This window comes from Carassius auratus, chromosome 11, assembly GCF_003368295.1.
Source record: "Carassius auratus strain Wakin chromosome 11, ASM336829v1, whole genome shotgun sequence".
Taxonomy (NCBI): domain Eukaryota; kingdom Metazoa; phylum Chordata; class Actinopteri; order Cypriniformes; family Cyprinidae; genus Carassius; species Carassius auratus.
This window is the reverse complement of record NC_039253.1, coordinates 5,022,202-5,043,960: the sequence shown is the minus strand read 5'-3', so window position 1 is coordinate 5,043,960 and position 21,759 is coordinate 5,022,202. Positions and strand designations below refer to the sequence as shown.

Here is a 21,759-nt window from a genome sequence, read left to right as displayed (position 1 = left end):
CTCCTCCCAGTGGTCCTATTGATATTTGCAGAAATACATCGCTCCCGGTAAGAAACAACCAATCAGAGCTGTGGTCCGTAACTTTTTTTGTGTTCAAAATTTACAAATTGTATACAATAATTGAGTACACCATGAATCCATTTTCCAAACCGTGTTTTTAGCCTGTCCTGGATCACTAGGGTAGACCTATAATAAGTTTTTATATTCAGACTACTTTAGATTGCTTCGGGTAGGTACCGTGGCGGAGTAACCCAGTACCTTTGTGATTCTTCATAGACATTAAAAGAGAAAAGAAGCTCCGGCTCAATGTTCTTCCGCAAGACGCAAGCAGTTCTGTTTATTAACCGCTAGAGCATCAAAAGTCACAGACTGCAGCTTTAAGTGAAAGCAAATAGCAGAGAAAGAAAACACATGTAAAAGTGTATTTGATGCGGGCAGCTCTTAAAGTGACAGCAGTCTAACATTCCTGCTGTCTGCCATTCATATCATTCAAACAACAAAAGATAAAATCTCTCATTGCTCTTGAATAAATCACTTTTGTAACTTTAATTTAAGAAATACTGTATATATTTAATTTACACAATGAAGAATATGCAGTTTTGTTTATTTGATTACTTCGTACAATCTATGTAGTATTTCTTATTTGTTCTACTGCAGTTTTTTAGCAGTTTGGTCCTATCGCTTGTAAGTCGTTTCTTATTCTTATTCAATCACTGACTAATTACTTGTCTTCAGTGAGCTTGAGTTTGTTGACAAGAATTATGTCATTTCTATGGAATCAAAAATGTCGATATCAAACAGAAAACAATAACTATATTGTGATATATATTGTTACCGTGAAATAAAATTACTCATATCATAAAATATTATTTTGCCCAGACCTTGAGAGCTTGATGGATAAATTATAATATATTTAGATTGAAGAAGGGTCTAGAAACCAAAATTTAACAGACTTTGACCAAGTGTTCTTCAAACCTCTTGTACCTGGTGTCTAAATGTCCACAAAACATAAGACATCTACAAAATACCTCTTACATTTCTATAACTCGCTGTTGTGTATATTTCTTCTCTGCAGGTTAGATACCAACAGGTTGACAAAAGATGGCATTTCTGAAGGGTGGGATTGCCTTTGTCTTCTCCCTGTGGGCTTCCCTCCTTTATGTGTCACTAATGTCCCTTCCACTGTTGGCAGAGGCACCAAAAAGAAGCCAATACATCTGGAAAACAGGTGGGTTACCAGTATTTCCAACATTAGCTTTTTCTTGGACGAAATTCATCTATGTTGCCCCTAGCGTAATTATGAGTGTTATTCTACCATGATTACTTGTTTCTGTCATCATTCACTCACTGTCATGTTGCAACAGTACAAACCTGTATGGCTTTCTTTCTTCTGTAGAACACAAAATGGGAATTTTTGAAGAATATGGCCACTATTTTCCACATGAAAGCGATTCATTGAAAAGATTTGTTCAGATACATCTCTCAGTGGGAGCTAAGGCTTTCCATGAATAACTAAAATTTGGTCTTTTGTCAAACCAAAGCAATCATATGGCTCCAGAAGACTTATAGGAATATAGTACACAAGATACTTTTATTCTGCTTTTTGGTCATTTTATGGATCCTGACACCCCAGTTCTCACTTGCTTTTAAGAATGGCCATGATCACCTTTCTGAGCTCTGCAGAAGAAAAAAGAAGGTGACATCATTTTCATTTTTGCATTAATTGTTACAGTGCACAGAATAAATCTTCACACAGATAAAAATGCAACGATTATTTCAAGGTTTTGAGAAATGCTAAACACACAGCTTGTGTTTGTAGGATCCATCCACAGAACGAGCCAGAGAATTCAGACACATTTTTTGCCATTTCTCTGTGGTCAGATCCAAATGAAGAAGTCACTTTTTAGGATCGCACAATCGGATGTGTGAATGACACATTTCTATTCTGCATTCGATAGAGGAGAACAGAAGTGGAAAATAAAAAATGCTCCAGGTTGGATATTGATCCTTGTTGTCGCAGTTCTTGGATCAGCGGGCATGTATGTACAGCACTTCAGAAAACTGTGAGACCATCTGCCTGTGTTATCTGTGAAGTCTGATCAATCTTATATCCAGCTGGAGTTGCACGGAGAATTCCTCATGTCGCCATGGCAACAATTGTTAAGTGTGAGATTGACAGCTCACTAAGAACAGAAGATTATTACTTGGCCTATTAATGCTGTCCGGTGCATCCAAGCTACTGTAGGCTTACATTTTAAGATGCCGCAATTAAGCACTTCTTCAAAACTTGTGACAAACCATCCAACGTATGGATATGAGGAAGTTCATACGAGACAACTGTCATTCTCAGTTAATAAATACAGAAGTGAGTATCCCCCAGTTTCTCTGGGACCAAATTGTGGGAGGTTTAGTTTATCTGACAGCCCTAGTTCAGATAAAATTATTCCATGAGAAAAAGTATCCAGTAACAGGGAGAGGAAGTATTTGGATGGTCATGAGATCTGAACATGGAGGCAATCAAAACAACTTTTAAAAGCATATGTTTAGCATGTTCATTTTTAGGTGTTATCATTACAAATAAATAAAGTAGAAAATAATACATTAAATAGTGCATTATCAAATATAATTAATTTTTTTTTTGAAAGAAATAAATATTTGTGTTGATCAAAAATTACAGTGAATGTATTTGCTGGTGCTTTTTCTATTTGCATGTGTTTTCTGAAGATCAAGTGCGTTAAGCTCTCTCGACCACCGTATAGACTTTGTATTCATCAAAGAATCCTGAATCATGCTTTTCAAAAAAAAATAAATAAATAATAAATAAAATTAAGCAGTTCAACTGTTTTCAAATTAAAAACAATAAGAAAGGTTTCTTGAGTAGCAAAAAAAAAAAAAAAAAAAAAGTGACAAAAGTAGAAAATGTTATTTTGACATCAGGAATAAATTGTATTTTAAAATATATTAAAATAGAAAACATTCTAAATTGGCAAAAAAAAAATTCCGTATAACAACATTTTTGCTGTAAATAAATACATAAATGCAAACAAATGCAGCCTTGGTGAGCCTTTTTTTTTTTTTTTTTTAAATCTTACTGACCCCAAAAATTTTGTTTTAGTTTATATTTCAGCAGAATCAATTAATAATAATAATAATTATAATATTAATTAATATCACAGTTTTGTTTTAAAAGATGATAACTAGTTGATGTATGGCTACCAATTGAGAGTTTATTTTAAAAGGTTGACTCCCTTTTGTAAAATTCAAACATTGGATGGATGGATGGATGGATGAAAAGGTGTCCAGTGGTGATGAAGGCAACTGTAAAAATGCTTTATGGACAAAGTGGTGATGATAAGGATGTAGAGGTTTTGTGTGAATCAGTGATCAGTTCTCAGAGACTCTGAGAGAGTTTCCTCTTGTGCTGTGTGGATCGAAGAGCAGATCTGCAGGGCCACAGGGGTGATGATTCCTGGAATGTAAAATCGATACTGGTTTCATCCTGAAGAAGTGGGTCCACTTTCATACTGTCTATGAAGAAACGTTCATTTGTCCACCTACACACTTGCTTTTGTACTCAAGGTCTAATTTTCTTCACCTTTTTGTTGTGTGTGTGTGTGTGTGTGTGTGTGTGTGTCCTTAATTTTGTTTAGTTTCCCTGTTCTGGAAATTAGAAAACTGTGTGCATGCAAAAAAAAAAGGGAAAAAAAAGAAAATTCTTCATTTTAAAGCACTCTGGTGGCTTGAAAACCTCATTTTGAACCAGTTTCCCTGGAGTTCTTCTATCTGACGTCACAAGCTGGACAGATAATGACTCTGTCTCGCAAAACAAGAAGGTGAAAATTAACCTTCAAGAAAGAGATGAAGACGGCTAGCTTAAGGTGGTCTCAAAGCTAACAGACATGTACTAAAAGCCATAAAGGCGCTTTAATGCGGGAATTACTTTCATGCATCAGCCACATTCAACCTTTTCAGCTACACTCTTCATACATACATTGCAACTCACAAGTGCCTTAGGATTCACTTTAAACAGTGAAAGCCCTGATAACACATCCCCATGATGTTCAAAAACGCACAGTACTGTATATACAATCTTTGTTTATTTTACATGGCATGAACAGAACCAAGAATCAAAGTTGACTGCCTTTATTATAAGACAGTGGTGACCTCTCACTCTATAAACTCCATAAACATTTTTGAGGATAGAATATGAGAAAAACTATTCAAAAAAAAAGATAGAGAGAATCTTTTTCTCCTTTTTCAATCAATCAATCTTTTTTTTTATTGTATGAAAATGCCCACAGAAAAGAACTGAGCACTTCTTTAGCAATGAATACTGTGCTTCTTTTGCCTTCTGTTTAATTCATCAATTACTGTAAGTACTCATTTCTTTCATTCTTTCGGTTCGATTGATTTACTGGGTGAACAAGGAGAAACCAGCACCATGTACAGCTGTACACACACTCATAGAGCCTTTCACAAAATCCTAGTTGGTGGTCATGAGATGAATGGGAATCCTATTAAATCAAAAGTCATTGTTCTCATAGTGGATTTCTCGTTCACAAAAGACTATCAAAAGGTTGGAAATACGTAGAGACTAAAATGGATAATTGCATTATCTTTATGACCATTATCTCTAAATCTGGCAAACTAAACTTATTTCTTTCATACTTGAATAGTAGCTCCAAAGTGTATACATTTATACATGCATTCACAGGAAATGCATTTGTACTTATATCAACAGAGTTCAGTGCTTTGGGCTCTATTGATTTCCATTTTATGGGCAAAAAGAGAAAGTAAGTCATATGGGTTTGGAATGATACATTTTGGATGATGGTGCCACACTTTTAAATTAGCACAAGCAAAATGCATTGCATTTCATTACAGGTTTTAATTGATCAAACAATAGACATGTTATTCAAAATGAAAGTGGTTGAACGTTTTAGTTGTCAGAAGTTATTAGGTCATTTTCATACAATAGTTAATGTAATGAACTTTATTTGCGAGGACACCTGTTTACCCTGACAGTAAACTCATGTCATTCATGTTTGACATTCGAGCAAACCAAAATATGCCACAGAATTGTTGCTTTCCAGAGCAAGAACCGAAGCCTTTCACATTTAAGATGTCAGAATCCACCAGTCCTAACCCCAGACTCCAACCGAACTGTGACAGACCAAAAAACGGCTCCATTTCCTTTGCTAAAGTGTCTGTGATAGGCAGAAAAGCACTGTAATTGCATCTGTGACCATCAGCAAGTAATTAATCTGTCATGTGCCCTATTGTTTCACCCAGGATGCATCCAAAAAGTGTGTGAGTGTCAGACTAGAACATTTCTTTACACTGTTGAGGGAGGATTTTGCCGTCTCCAGAGACCTCTGGGTCAGGAAATGTGTTTTCTTTTATGTGTAAACAACATTAATGGCCCTGACACTTTCAGACATCATAAATACATAATTTGATCGGTTTCAGCATAAACAATGGTTGAATTGTTGAGTCATGCTTGGTAGCATATGTACAGTACCAATGCACTTGTTCATTAGCAAGGCATGGTAGCCAGTCTACAGTTATACTTAACTCTCTAATTCAGCTAAACTGATTTGGTTTAGCATTGCATCTACTCTTAGTCATCTATTTTTTATCTATATCTATATCATCTATATCTAATTTCTTTTTGTTTTTGTTTTTCTTTTCTTTTTTTGTTACAAAACTGTTATTATTTATCGAAGATTCATATATTGCAACACTAAAGTATTAGCAGCAGAACTGTTTTTAACATTGATAATAATAAAAATCAGCATATTAGAATAATTTCTATAAGATCATGGGACAGAGACGGGGTAACGGCTGCTGATTATGTTTTGCCACCACAATTAAATTAAATTAAATTAAATTAAATTAAATTAAATTAGAAATGATAATAATGTTTTCACTGTATTTTTGATCAAATGAATGCAGCCTTGTTGAGCAGAAGAGACTTGAAAAAAATCTTAACCTCAAATCGTAAATGTTCACATATATTTAAAATAGATGCTAATAATGTCAATTAGATGCTTACAGTGGGATTAATATCACATTACACAAGAGCTTAAGATCCCTGATTATAATGCACACTAATCATATTTCTAAGAATGAGAGAGACCTAGTTTTGTTGCAGTGCTGTTGTTTGCAGTATATGTGCTTGGTGAAATCATTAATTGCACTAAAGCACTAAGAAACTTTCCACAGCTGTTAGCTTGATATTTTATAGGCTGGACAATCTCAGAGTATGCAGCTAACAGTGCTAAGGTCACAGGCTAGATTGCCTGGGAATATATGTGCTGATGAAAATGTATAATTTTGCATTGTTTAAAGTTGTTTTTGACTAGAAGTATCAGCCAAGTACAAAAAGAATAAAAAGAATAAAAAAAATGGGAAGAGAGCAATAGACAGAGCTGTTTTCAGCATGCTGAAGTGAGGTTATACCGCAGTAGAGTGTTGTTGCTTGCCGGAGGTCTTTATAATGGAAGTACAGCCACTGAGGAATCCCACCATAGAGGAAACTCTGGGAGGCTTGTGTGTTGTGGGTGATTAAAGCTTTTGAAAGTTTGAATAGTGGAAAATAACCTGCCTCGGGTGTGTTTGAACCAAAGCATCTGATTGGTGCTAATGAAATATATCTAGCTGTGGAGGCCGATTGGTTTTGCCAGGGGCAAAAAAATGAAAACCTGTATGAAAACCAATTTAAATTTTAACTCAAAATTTGCTTTTTCCAAGTTAATAGAAATTGATAATGTGGATTCTCCCAGATAAGATATCCTAGTTCAAACTGTATCTCTGTCTTTGTGCTGCCAAAATTGAGTAAAACCATTCCCAGTCTTGTCGACAGTGACTTTGCTTGCGATGCCCTGGGAGTGACCTCATCCCATCTCACAGCTTTAAGTTACTGTGACACCATGGGACAGGGTCCTGCTCGTATCTCAGTTCTGTTTCTGTCCGCCTGCCTGCTGCGTTTCAATGATGACCACATGAGAGATGGAGGGAGATAGAGGATCAGCTCCCCGTGAGACATACAAGTCAGTCTGAAAGTAGAAGTTTGTCACAGCTGTGAGGGTGATGGTGTGTGCGTGTGTGTGTGTGTCTTCCAACAAAATGTACTTTTCAAAGAATATTTGGGTTCTTTATAATTTTTATGTTGTGGCCTTAGATGTCAAAAGATCAAACCAAGAGGCGTTTATTTATTTTAAAGACACTGTTCAACAATTTGCATTCCTGTTGTTTACGTCGAAAAGATAATGATATCATTTTGAAACCCATTTTCAAAAGTTTGCTTTTCGGGCCCCCAAAACAGAATTGTTGTCTAAATGAACATTAAAGATTAAAAAAAATAATAATAATAATGATGAATTGTGTTCTTAATTGGTTTAAAGAACTGCTTGATATATATAAATAGAAAACGGCTATTTTACAACACTGACAATATACTTTTTTACTGCATTTTTTTTTTTTTTTTTTTTTTTTATCAAATAGCCTTGGTGAGCATGAGATTTCAAAAACATAAAAAAAATCCTACCAACCCCAAAGTTCAAAATGCTAGAGTGTAAATCAAATCAATATATAATCTTCTTCATACGGATATGAAAAAATAATATAATGGATATAGATCTGCATTTCAGGTAACATGGTTTACACTGTCTTCCAGTAGAAAGGTAGTTAAAAGCTTCATATTTTACTTGTTTTTCCATTTTCTCCCCTAAAATTGTCAGTTCAGACAGAGAACAACAGAACAACAACTAAAAAAAATATCTCTTTCCTGGCGCTTATTCTCTCATCGTCTCAGTTCAAAGCAATTATTCCCACATCTAAAGTCTATAATCAGCATGCCATCCATCAGAATCCTGATTAGCCGGGAGATCTCTGTGGGACAGGCCTCTGCGGTTAAAGTTTTACCTGAACCCCCTGCCTCCGAGTAAATTGATATTTGAGTAAGGAGGATGAGCGCACGAGCAGTAATTAGCGCGCTGTGAGGACCGACAGTCTAATGATCAAATGTGTGTTTGGCTTTGACTAGGGGGGTTTGGCTGACCTCGGAGCTCATACAGTATACTGATGTCACCCCATATGGCTCTGTCACATGGCTTTTGTCTGCTCCGTTGTGCATTAGGTGGCATTTAGAGGATGGCAGGTCTCTTTGGTGACCTCACCAGTGGTGTGATGAGGAAAACATGGTCTTTGACATCCCCTGAGGAACAGCAGCAATGATGTCAGACTTTTGCTGTGTGTTTGAAGCATCTGCTTCCTCTGCCTTTCCTCTCTTTCTTCTCATCCCTTCTTTTTCTTTCTGTCACCTCATTTCTAATAGGGGATTATGGAAGCAGTTGTAACAAGTGGCCTTAGAATTGAAATATTTATCACTAGGTTGTCAGGTAGATTTTAACATGAGTGATGACAAAGGATTGTTTTCATGGCTGTGAGGTCGGAAACAACTGTAAACTAGTTATAAGTCAAACACATATAGTCACATATTATTACTATACTGGGGAAAAAAGTGTTCAGTATTGTTAAAACATTGATAATATCTCAATTATGGCTTTGTTGTATGTTCTTTAAAAAAAATGGGGGGATGTGATTTTTTTAGGAATAGTTTAGGTTATAGTTATTCAAAAAATACTTTAATAAGTTTATTTTAAAGCAGTCCTTTTTCTAACTTTCACTATTATATTATATTATATTATATTATATTATATTATATTATATTATATTATATTATATTATATTATATTATATTATATTATATTATATTATATTATATTATATTATAAATTTTGGGTTCAGGAAGATAAAATATTATTGTATGTTTACCAAGACTTTATTCAAAACGTTAAAAAAGTAAAACACTAATATTGTAAACATTTTAAAATAAGAAATTATTGAAACAGAAATATTTTAAACATTATGTTTTTACTTTTGATAAATTTATTGCACCCTTATTCTTTATTAATTTATTAAACACTCATGGCCCCAATCATGTAAATGGTTTATATTATATTATATTATATTATATTATATTATATTATATTATATTATATTATATTATATTATATTATATTATATTATATTATATTATATTATATTATATTATATTATAAATTTTGGGTTCAGGAAGATAAAATATTATTGTATGTTTACCAAGACTTTAATCAAAACGTTAAAAAAGTAAAACACTAATATTGTAAACATTTTAAAATAAGAAATTATTGAAACAGAAATATTTGATAACATTATGTTTTTACTTTTGATAAATTTATTGCACCCTTATTCTTTATTAATTTATTAAACAATCATGGCCCCAATCATGTAAATGGTTTATATTATATTATATTATATTATATTATATTATATTATATTATATTATATTATATTATATTATATTATATTATATTATATTATATTATATTATATACAAGTGTAGGTTCAGGAAGATATTTTAATACTTTTGAAAGAAGTCTTAGGTAGTAACACAACAGTAAAAACATTAATAATGTGAAAATATTAAAAATAACATGTATTTGTTTATTTGAAACAAAAATGTATTATATTGTATAACATTATCAATATCTTTAATGTCATTTTTTATTAATTTTATGTATTTTTTTATTTTCAGATAAATCTTACCGACCCCAAACTTTTAAATGTTCTATTCTATTCTCTACACTGTTCCAAAGATTTGCAGTAGTCTGTTAGAATCACTTGTTATTTCCATATACCTAGCAGATTGCAAAATCCAGATTTTTGTCATTTTTTTTCCGTTCTTTTCCCCTCCAGTTCATTTATTTTGACAGCGACGTTCTAAAATGATTAAAGATGATTATCCGTCTTGTGTGGCTGAATCCAAATGTACAGTATTTCTGTGCTAAAGTGAGATGAATAGCGGCTCATCATTGTGCCTGTTTTGGGCTTTAATAGACAGTGATTACAATAGTAATGTAATTCACTTCATATCCTGTCTGCCTCTCCTTTTCTTATCCTCTAGGTGTGTGGGGTGTATGTGTGGCCAATGATTGCGGTTCGGCTGGGCTGCAGAGTCGCTCGGTGTGGTGTGTCCATTCTGAAGGCTGGAGCACGCATCAGTCCAGCTGCTTTCCGTCTGATCGCCCACCGCACCAGAGAGTGTGTGTGAAGATGTGCGAGTGGCAAAAGGATCTGTTTGAGTGGCGCTTGTCTCCTTGGGGCCCCTGCACCCCGAGTCCTCTCCTCCCAGCCAGTCGATGTGTGACCGCTCAGCGTGGAGTCCAAAGCCGAGATGTGGTGTGTGTGCAGCGTACCAATGGCACCACAGTGAGCCAACATGTGTGTGAAGCATTTTCTGCAGTGCCAGAAGGAGAACAGGCATGTTTGTTACCCTGCCCAATCGACTGCGTTGTCTCCTCCTTCACCCACTGGTCCACCTGCAGTCGCACCTGCGGGTCGGCCCTCCAGCAGCGCACCAGACACGTGCTGGCAGCACCCCTGTATGGAGGAGCAGACTGTCCCAGCCTCACCCAGACACGTCCCTGTAACCATGAGAAAGCCCACCCTGCCCTTTGTCCCTCCGACCAGCAGGAATACAGTTACAGTTTGTGGGTGGGGCCCTGGAGCCCTTGCAGACTTAAAGGGACAGCGCCTGTTGGAAAGACGACAGTGGACTTTGGTTTTGGGCTCGATGGGAAAAAAACCGTCAAAGCTTCATACACCATCAAACGCAACGCTGAGATGAATTACAATCAAAATCATTATGATGAAAGAGGCCACAAAGTATCCTGGAAAATCACCATTGGCTATCAGACTCGGCAGCTGCGCTGTACAAGGAATGATGGGAAGAATGCCATGCTAAGGTGATTAATTAATGGATGAATATTTTGAAAGAAGTTTATGAATTCATCCATTTAAAACCCATCTACTAATCAATCTAATGCCAATACATCCATCAGTTCACAGATTGATCAGTCAGTGCACCTATTATTTTATTTTATTTTATTTTGTTATTTTTATTTACTTTTTATGCAGTACATTTTTTCTATACTTTTCAAATTTCTATTTTATTTTTATAAATTTCTATTCATTTTTTTTATATTTTCTGATTTTGAATAGCTAGATCTCATTTATATTTTTTTATTTTTTTCTTCATTTTAATTTAATATTTAGTTAATTAGATTGTATGATTAATTCAATTAAATCTTTAGTTTTATATATGTTTTCAAATTTTTATATCGCTTCATTTTTTATTTTTAGTTCAGTTTTTCTACTTTTTCATATTTTTATTTCCTATTTATGTTATCTGATTTCTATATTTTATTTTGATAGTTCGTTAATAATTTTGATACATTATTTTGTTAATGTTGTGGTTTAGTTTAATTCCGTTTCCTCAGCCCAGACAGGGTGATTCGGAACCCGTGGCTACTACATGAGAGAAGAAGAAAAAAAGACCTCTAAAATATTGATTCCACTTTAAATTGTTTTATCATGTAAGAAAAAAAGACATTGTGAAGTGATACAGGAGACGTGAAACTAGCACAACTATGAAAGAAATTGGCCAATTATACAGTTTAGGTTTTTTCAAAACTTCAAAAAAATGTCCTCAGACTGCTGCAATTAGTCAGAAAAAAGAGAGAGTTCTGTAATAAAAGCTTTTAAAAAACTAATGTAGATGTATTCAGAATCGACTGTGGTCAAACAGAGCAGCAATGAGGACTCATTACTCATCTGACCATGAATAAATGATACTGGGCTATTAGCAGACAGTTATGCAACAATGTTATGCAATAAATTTACTTGTTTTATTAAATGCCTCTCCACAGTGAGGATATTAGAGTCTTCTGTATTAAGCCCTGCCATCCTGCGAGTGCAGATGGTTTACCTGTTTTACCATGATGCTGTTTGCATCAAAGAACATTCTGGTATTTATGTATGCGTTACTGGTTACACTGTCAAATAACAGAATCTAAATTTTACTTTCTGTTGTGGCGAGACAGAATAGAGAGAAGACTTTCAACCTTTTCTTTGTTCAGCTGGGGGTAGATCCCACGCCGGCTGCTTTTATATTAATTTTTCATTAGATTTTAATGGAAATAGTACTTGTTGCTCCTGGAAAACTACAATAATAAGCTCCAGAGAGAGCCGTGTGTTGTAGTGAATATGAAAAATTAAGAAACGGTTCTGAAAATATCCACATCCTGTCGAGCATACTATTGGACAGTGGAAATCCAGTGAGACAAGTAAGCTATGAGTTTTGATTTGCTGCAAATATTCTCAAGTTCTGTGTATTTATATTTGATTTAATCATAGTTCTTAACACCCACTGAGAGCCATCTATTTAAAAAATGTCTAAAGCTCAAGGGGAAAAGAAAAGGTGGTCTGACTGAACCAACTTTCTGAAGATGTGGAAAAGTTGCTTTTTGTTAAGAATTTTTTTTTTTTTTAACAAATTCAGCACTTAAGATGAAAAGCCACCTATTATGCCCCTTTTTTACAAGATGTAATAAAAGTTTCTGGTGTCCCCAGATTGTGTCTGTGAAGTTTCCGCTCAAAAAACTCCACAGATGATTTATTATATCATTTTGAAAACGCCTATTTTGAGTGGAAGCAGAAACGGGCTGTTTTTGTGACTCTTTATATGCAAATAAGCCCCATTTTCCAGAACAGGGCTGTGCCTTTACAGCTCATACCTCAGATACTCTGCTAAAAACATCTATTTATTTTGGTTATCATGTCTATTGTGCTGAAATTATGTTTTTTAAACTACATCAGTTTAATCTTCTGACATACGGTTTTCTGAGGGCACACATCCAAAGCAAGCGCACAGATACACTAAGTTCTCTGTCACACTAAGTTCTCTTTCAAGTCTTATTGCACTTAAACTGTCAAATACACAAGTTTATGTTAAATAACCATAAGTTGCAAAAACAGTCAGTTGTGTCTGTGAAGGTAAACAGTTAGAAAAGAAACTGCATGTTTATATTCAATCTCTGTATTGAGTGACAGCAGCGTAATATACAGTCCCTATACTTCTGTCTATAATGTTGATATGACCCAAACAAAATAAAAACAGAAAATCACTCACTGCTCTTGAGTGAATAATTTTTGTAGCTCTAATAAGAAGACATTTCTTATGTGAATGCTTATTTAAAATGCTCTAGTGTAAAGATAAACATGGCAGATTATGTGCGGCTCACTCAGGGCGTGGTCGTGGGAGGGGCTTGTTAATGTGATGTCACATTGTACAGACTCTGCAAGCAAGCAATTGTTCTGAGACACTGCTTATTATTTATGGGGATTAAAAAAGCAGCAGGTGGATTTTTTATCATTATAGGGTGGTTGTGTACACACACTGCCAACACTTTTATGTTTAAACAACATGTAAAAGTGAATTTTGCTTAAGAGGTGCCCTTTGAGGTTTAAAAATGTCCATATAAATCTGAATTCAAATATCCCACCTGAGTGGGATGTTTAATTCCCATCACCATGTGAACATTTTATTTTATTTCATTAATTTTTTTAATGCATTTGCATATCAAACTCATTATCCCAGTAATATTATTCAATCTTATTCTTTGCTTTCTATTTTATGACTAATACCTTTATAATAGAATACTGAAGATTAGCACTTTGTGGTCCCCTATTTAACTAATCCACTAATGTTTATTCAGCGTCCGTTCAACTCTAAAACAAGCACATTTGCAATCAATACTCTGCAAGTGATGTTTTGTTGTCTATGCAGCAAGCATCAATAGTGTTACCAACAACAAGATGCTAATGCCAGTCTTTATTTGTCTACATAATAAATTAACATAATTTTCTGTCTTCAGATTATAAGATTCCCCTTGCGGTTTGCAAACTTTTTCGCATGCGTATTAAGCCAGACTAAACTTCTGAATAAATTGAACACCCACGGACCACCCCACCTCTGTCTCACAGGATTTCATAGTTTGCTTTCGCTTGTTTTGTATGCCAATATATTCAGCGAGAATCAACAGCAACGCTAAAGCCTTGGAGAGTTCGAAAGACAGGTTGAAAAATGTTCTGTTTATGTCGCTACCTTTTTTGTCATACTAGCCAGAGGCTAAATGGATGCCAGCAGCTTCAGAACAGGCAGATGAAACCTTTGTTGTTGTTGTTGTTTAAGTAAAAAATGAAATCCTTTGAAAGTAACTAAACTATAAATTTTTAGAATTGTAATATATATACATATATATATATATAAGATTGACATAGGAGAGCTCAACCAGCCACTTAACCCAGTAAGGGCAGCAGAGGGCCACAAAATACAGTATCAATCATATGTTTACAGCAATACAATTCTTCATTTTACAATGTCATAAAAAAGATGACACTGTAAATTTCCTTCTCATCCCCAGTCTTTGCGACCATGACAACAGCCCAGTGAACTTTCGTTCATGCATGATGCCCAGAGACTGTAAAGTGTCTGATTGGTCACAGTGGAGTCCGTGTTCAAAGACGTGCCGGACATCTGACCAATCGCCTGGCTTCAGAATCAGGAGCCGCAGCCTGGAGAGAGCAGCCATTGGTGGAGGAGAGCCGTGCCCCACCCTGGAGGAAAAAGCTAACTGTAACGTTTTAGAAGACACTCTGCCACTCTGCCTAAGGTGAAGAGACAGAATTGTGCATCCGAAATATTTTACAAAAAATAAAAGTCACCATAAAAGCATGTTATTGATACTGTTGAATGACTCCTTCAGGTATGAGTGGAGGGTGACCAGTTGGAAACCATGCCAGGTGACCCCACTTTTGAGTCAGCAGGACCATCGCCATAACAACACCAGCATCCTGTGTGGACGTGGGATCCGAACCAGAGAGGCATATTGTGTCAGGATCCATGACAACACAGTACCATCCCATAGTAAGAACTCTTAGAGTCAGCTATGAATTATTAGCATAGAAATACCATTGAGTTATGTTTTCAGATAACATGTAGTCTTATTAGAGTATTGTGTTGTTAGAATAGCAACAAGAAGTGTGTAAATTTGTGGCCTATGAAGCGCGATTCAGACCATTTATAAGATTCCATTTCAGTGAGGACGGTGCCTTGGAAGGCTTTTTGGTTTTGGATCACAGCACTAATAATATGTCCATCAAAAGCAAATGTGATTAACACAAATGAGAGCCTTTTTTTAAACATAAACAGTGTGGGGGGAAAAGATTTTCTAGATTGCTTTCATTTTATTTAATCCTTCATTGGCTGTTGAGTCTCAGGGCACAACGCTAAGGGGGAGATTTAGTTTCCTCTGCATTTCTGTTTTTTTATTTAAATGGAAATCTGTGGCCACACAGTGAGAAAGACGGATTTGAATTACATTTATTTTTGTGCAAGCTTCTGTTAGATCTTTAAAAATGCATTTCATACAGTTTTAAAAATATACCAGATTTTCTGCTAAATCTCTCTTTGTTTTTTATTATTAGTCAACCGGCCTGTTGGCAGGAACTTGTGCTCTGGGCCTTTACCGCTATTGGCTGAGTCTTGCTTCATTCCCTGTCAGAAACATTGTCCCCTCACGCCTTGGTCACCCTGGGGACCCTGTCTCCATGACAACTGTTTGGAACCTCAAGGAAGAAGAGGTGAGAGACGAAAACATCCCATTAAACAAGATCGCACACATCCAGATCTAACTCACATACACTTAGATTCACACCCACTGTCCTTGGTTTCTTCTCTCAATAATGTAAATCATGTGTGAATATCAGGTGTGGTGTATCTCTGACACAAGGCTGTGGTGCCACCTACTTAGTGAGGTGACAGTGACGGGACAGCTGTATTCCTCTATTTAGACTCGCTATTATATTCCGTTTTCTATTTCTTTTCTCCATTCCTTAATGTGCATATATATTTGTCCAAGATATTTGACTGTTGCGCTGCTTATTTTGCCAGAGTGTGGAAACAGTATCTGCAGAAATGTTGGCATTGAGAATGTTTCTGTTTGAGTCATCGCTAACGGTTCTTTTCTTTTGTTATTTTGCATGTGTACACCTCATTTTCAGGTTTCAGGGTGAGAACTCGTTCTGTAATAACGGAGTCTTCCGTGGAGTCTGACAGTTGCCCTCATGTCAGCGAAGCGATGACCTGCGATGACCCCGTCTGCTTCCAGTGGCGAGTGACATCACAAGGACCCTGTGTTTCGCAAAATGGATCGTGTGGCCCAGGATTCCAAGAACAGACTCTGGAGTGTTTGATCGCCACAGGTATGAAGCTCACTGTTTTCTTTATCTTTTTTTTTTTTTTTTCATTTTTTTTTTTTTTTTTACTAGAACTGTTCCTAAAACTGAAAAAGTCTGTCATTATCTTTTTACCATCATATCATTCCAAACCTGTAGACTTACTTTCATTCATGGAACACAAAAGGAGTAATTTTGTAGAATTAAAAAAGCACCCTAAAAGGATCATGCAGTCCATATGATTTGTATATTTCCATATGATTTTGTATAAGTCATTAAAATGTTTAATTTTATGTTGCAAGGCTTTGAAACCTTTTGTAATCAGTTGTCGAATGTTGTAAAAATATGTACATCATTATGGTCAATCACTTTATTCATTTTGTAAGCTAAAATCAGTATGTATACAAATAAATAAATGGCCAGATTGATTATGAAAGGATCAATGGTGTTTGACGTAACTGACGTCAGTTCTGGTGTGCTGAGTCTTGAGATATGAGAATGATTTCAGGAATTAACAAAACAATTGTATGGCTTCAGAAGAATATAATGAGGTTAATTTGCTACTTTTAAGCTTTATGGACTATACTTTTATAGTGTCTAACATCCTCCATGCTACACTACCAATTAGAGATTTCGAATAAATGTTGTTCTTTTGCACTTTTTTTTTTTTTTTTTTTTTTGAATCTTGAAAAGCTGTTTACAACATTGATCATGTTTCTTGAACAGCAAATCAACCTAACAGAATGATTTTTGAAGAATTATGTGACACTAAAGACTGGAGTAATAATGCTGAAAATTCAGCTTTGCATCACAGGAATAAATTGCATTTAAAAATATAATAAAATACGAAACATTGAAAAATCTTACTGACCCCAAACATTTAGCAAATAAATCTCCAGAAAAATCATTCTGAAAAGTTATTAGGTTATTAAATAAGGACAGCATTTACAGAACTATCCCTTTACTTATCTTTCTCAATCTTCACCTTCATCCCTCTAATTACTTTCAACCTTCTGTTATCCACATCCTCAAAATCTTCAGTGATTAGTTATTTTGATTCACATAAGCAAATGATCAGCTTTCTTTTAATCTCCTCTCCACGCGGCGAGTATGTGGCATATTTCTGATCTGTCATCCGTGCTTCTCAACTGCCAAGGAGCCTTGGGTGTCCTCTGAGGTCTTTCACTGTAATGTCACTCATTCACGTCAAGTGCCAGTATGTGTGTTGTCCATCAGTAGTAAACCATACATGGTCTTAAGAGGTTTACAACTGTATGTGAAACATGTCCGTTTGTGGCTAGGCGGTCGTCAGGCATGGCTGAATGTGGTGGAGTAATTTTACATCTGACACACACATATCTGCATTAAACCTGACAGTATCATCTTCCCAGCATGCACTAGGAATGTTCTACAAAATGCAAAGTGAAGCTGAAATGCCAAAGCCATTAAAACTGAAGTGCAGCTGACTTAATGTGATAATGTATTCTCGCTGGAGATTTGAGTTGTAATCACTATACACTTATCTGACGTCACCAAAGTCACCTTTTCTGATGTTCCCACAACAACATTAGATAAAAAAATAAACTGAACATCCCAGCTGTTCAGTGTGTGAGTTTATATATCATACTCCATATATTTACATTTTCTGATGAAAATTTAGTTGGTGTTTTCTGTACTGGCATGATAATAAAGTACAATCCCGTTTGATATATGTGCTAGTTTTGATCACATTACTATGCATTTGCTATTACATTTTGAATGGTTGATATAGGAAATTGCTTATTGGCCTCAAGTGTAGTTTTTGCTATGGCCGGACATGGTTCATAGCTTCATTTGCAAAAGTTATCCCTCCGGTTTCTGTGATCTGACTGCAAGTTCGATGTTTATGAAGTAGCATGCTATTGAATTCTGCTGTCTATCAGCAGTCCTGCAGTTCTGGTGTGCTATAATGCACTTTTTAAGGCTCTAGGTAGATAATCACTCTGGGAAATTGCTTCTTCTAACAGTACAAATAGGTGAAAAAATCTCCCTGTCTGCCATGAGAAAAGAAAATGAAATAAACCCTTATAACGCAACAGGAAAGTGGTGATTACAGGGGTCATAAAAATACATATTAAGAGCTGTGCATCTTCAGACGAGACAGTCTCTTTAAAAAAAGAGCTCAGTTTGTGCATTTATATCTTAGGCAAGGAATACAATTCAGAGAGATTGATTTTTAAGGCCTAACATCAATTGGAGAAACGTTGCCCTTCCTGCATCTGAGATGTAATGAAGAAATGAACTATTGCGGCTCAATATCTGATTCTCAGAGGAGAGTCGGTCCAGACCATTACTCGCCTTTTATCTTTGTTCTTTTATCTCACAAACAACCTGAAGAGCATGTTCTACTAGTTGATTCTGTGCTTGTGTGTATATATGTGTCCATTGTTCGTTCCAATCTCACAAATAAAAAGATCTGTGAGATTGTTTTGTATATGCGAGCTGATCTTTCCTCACTATTTTATATACTAAAATAATGTAAATTTTTTATTTTTTTTTCTTGTTTACATTTACTCACATAATTGTGGTTTAAATTAGGCCCATTAAAAGAAAAAGCTGAGCCTACTGAAATCTATTAAAACTCATTTATAAGAATATATATATATATTTATATATTTTCTATTTCTGCAAAAAAAAAGAAAGAAAAAAAATTATATATATATATATATATATATATATATATATATATATATATATATATATATATATATATATATATATATATATATATATATATATATATTTTTTTTTTTTTTTTTTTTTTTTTTTTTTTTTTTTTAAGCATAAGCATAAGCACAATCTTTAGTGAGATTAATGTTCAGAAAATAAGAAATCACCACTGAAATTCCTTACTGGTGTTTATTTTATTTTTATTTTATTTTGTAATTCATAATTATTGTTTCTTTATTTTACAGTGAAGCAGTTAGGACTCTTGGGAGTATTTTCCATAGTGAACTGAGTGAAGTTTAGTACTAATGCTTTACTGCACCATTAAGTATCAGTTAAATAATTTAAAGCTGTCTTTTAAATTAAAAAAGTACCTTAATGTTGTCTAATCTTGGTCTTTGAGAAAAGAATAGAGCAATCCGAGTGCAATTAAACATCTTGGTTGCATATTATTCTACTTTAATTAAAGAAAAGTGATTGTAAGATGCAAGATAAGAGGAAACCAAGATTTTCATGTACAGTAATTAAAACAAGCCATGATCATTATTTCAATGTTCTAATTGTGTTTCTTGCAGCACATTTAATTGCATATTTCCTTATTCAAAGATGTTAATTAAATATGCTTGTTTATTGTGCAATAATAAGTGTTATTTGAAAAAGAAACTGTGAAAATTGTACAGTATGTCAATATAAATAAATAAAAAAATTAAGAACACTGAGAACAGGGAAATGATTTCCTGATTAGATGCATTTAACAGAAATGTCTGCTTTCCTCTGTGCATTATAGGTGATCCAGTCCCTAATGATCAGTGTTCAGGAGATCCTCCTCCAGTCCAGCTCCCATGTGAGATGCCCTGTCCTGGAGACTGTGTACTGGGACACTGGAGCCCCTGGACTTCCTGTTCCCAGTCCTGCTCCAGTAAACACACAGAGGGACAACAAAGTCGCTCACGTCTCGTTCTGGCTCTTCCTGGAAAGGGTGAGTTCAAATTGAACATTTGGTTCACAAGCATTTCGTTTGTGCAGTATACATAAGACACCAGGCCAAGTGAGTAGGGACAAGTTGAGCTCAGAATTTCATACACATCACATTTTCATGATGGTAAAGTTGATGATGGTATGGTTGTGTCCTGTCAGGTTTATATTGTAAACACTCAAAAATATAAATAATAAATACATAAAGCACAAGTTAAGAAAATGTGTTGGAAATGTAACATTTCCAGCTGTTTCAGAAAAACTGGGAACAGCAGCCCTCACATACTGGGCTTTTATAAGGTCCTTCTTTGAGACTCTTTCCATTTAATTATTCAAATGCCTTATTTTAAACCATAGACTGATTTACCAAATCTCTAATCCCCATTTTAAACTGATGTTCTATTAGTCTTTGTCCTGTCGTCCCCATAAAGTAGGTCTTTCCCATGAATTATAGATTGTTTCTTTATGGCACATTCACCAGGGACGTATCCTTTGTTTGACCCCTAAAACATATGGTCCTTCATCCTTAAATATGTGTGGGTGTGTGTATACTAGTTATATATACATTATAACCTTTTTTAAAATATTTATCTTGAGCTCGCCAAGGCTGCATTTATTTGATCAAAAATACAGCAAAAACTGTTGTATTTAATTATATAACGATTGCAATAGTCATTTAAAATGTACACTTTTAGATTTTTAAATGTCATTTATTCACAGAATTTTTAGCATTCATTACCCTAGTCCTACATGATCCCTCAGAAATCATTCTTATGTGCCAATTTGCTGCTGTGAATCACACATAATATTTTTTCTGGATCCTTTGATGAATAGAAAGTTTAAAAGAACAGCGTTTGTATCACTTTTGAATAATTTAATGTCCTTGCTGAATAAAAGTAATAATTTAATTTTCAAAAAATATCTTACTTACCTCCAAACTATGAATATGTATAGACATTGTGATATATGAATCTGTTGAATATGCACAGCTAATGATGGATATGTATATACAGTATAATGATATGCTGGATGGCTAATGAATGATTCTATGATGCCATATTAAATCAATGTGCAGTATTTTAGCGCACAGTAGATTTGTTGAAGTTATAAATAATTGCCAAGTAGTTGTTGCTTGGTAGGTTTGGGATGTAAAAATACCTTTTTTTCTTGTTATAGATGGAAAACCATGTCCTTTGGCCCCTGAGCTGGAGCAGAGCAGACCCTGTGGCACACACCCATGCACAGTATACTACTGGGAAACTTCATCTTGGGATCCCTGTATGCCAGACACCATCACAGAAGAGAGTGAAGGTAACAGCACAGCTCCACAGATGGAGAATGATGCCACCTGCGGTACAGGGGTACAGATGCGCCAAGTCACGTGCAGAAGAGCTGGGAATGGACATGTGCTGCCAAAACGGTAAGGAACCTCAAAATCTTTCATCCTAAATTCTGTGTAGAACACCATACAGGTAGTCTCATTCTGGAATATACTTTAGGTGTCCTGAATCCTCTCGTCCTGACTCGATCCGGTCTTGTCCTCTACCTTGCAAAATTGACTGCATCGTCACACCTTTTAGCGAATGGAGTGCCTGTCCCACTTCCTGTTTATCAGGTAAACTTGTTGTCCTAACCAACATGTCCTAACCTTGACAAGTTTGAACTTTATGTTTTTCTCTCAGTACTGAGGATTTCTTTGTTTTTCTAGTAAATGCTACTGTGCCAACCCAGTCCCGTCACAGGATCATCATCCAGAGACCTGCTAATGGAGGTCAAGAGTGCCCCGATACTCTTTATGAGGAGAGAGAATGTGATCCACCCCCACTGTGCCCAACTTACAGGTAAAGAGTAAATGATTTCATAATTGAAATGTACATGATAAATGGCAGAAATGTT

General features: G+C 35.2%; 1 protein-coding gene across 2 annotated transcripts in view; it reads left to right on the top strand.

Moving 5' to 3' along the window:
* The window catches only part of LOC113110829 (thrombospondin type-1 domain-containing protein 7B-like), a 53,624-nt gene that overhangs the window by 15,096 nt on the left and 16,769 nt on the right, over positions 1-21,759 (top strand). For both annotated transcript variants that reach the window (XM_026275039.1, XM_026275038.1), the window contains exons 2-11: positions 1,076-1,228; positions 10,010-10,850; positions 14,370-14,618; positions 14,712-14,872; positions 15,433-15,588; positions 16,009-16,209; positions 19,676-19,867; positions 21,040-21,283; positions 21,363-21,478; positions 21,572-21,704. In XM_026275039.1, the coding sequence (XP_026130824.1) occupies positions 1,102-1,228; positions 10,010-10,850; positions 14,370-14,618; positions 14,712-14,872; positions 15,433-15,588; positions 16,009-16,209; positions 19,676-19,867; positions 21,040-21,283; positions 21,363-21,478; positions 21,572-21,704 (2,420 nt within the window). In that variant the 5' untranslated portion in view covers positions 1,076-1,101. The remainder of the gene's footprint in view (positions 1-1,075; positions 1,229-10,009; positions 10,851-14,369; positions 14,619-14,711; positions 14,873-15,432; positions 15,589-16,008; positions 16,210-19,675; positions 19,868-21,039; positions 21,284-21,362; positions 21,479-21,571; positions 21,705-21,759) is intronic.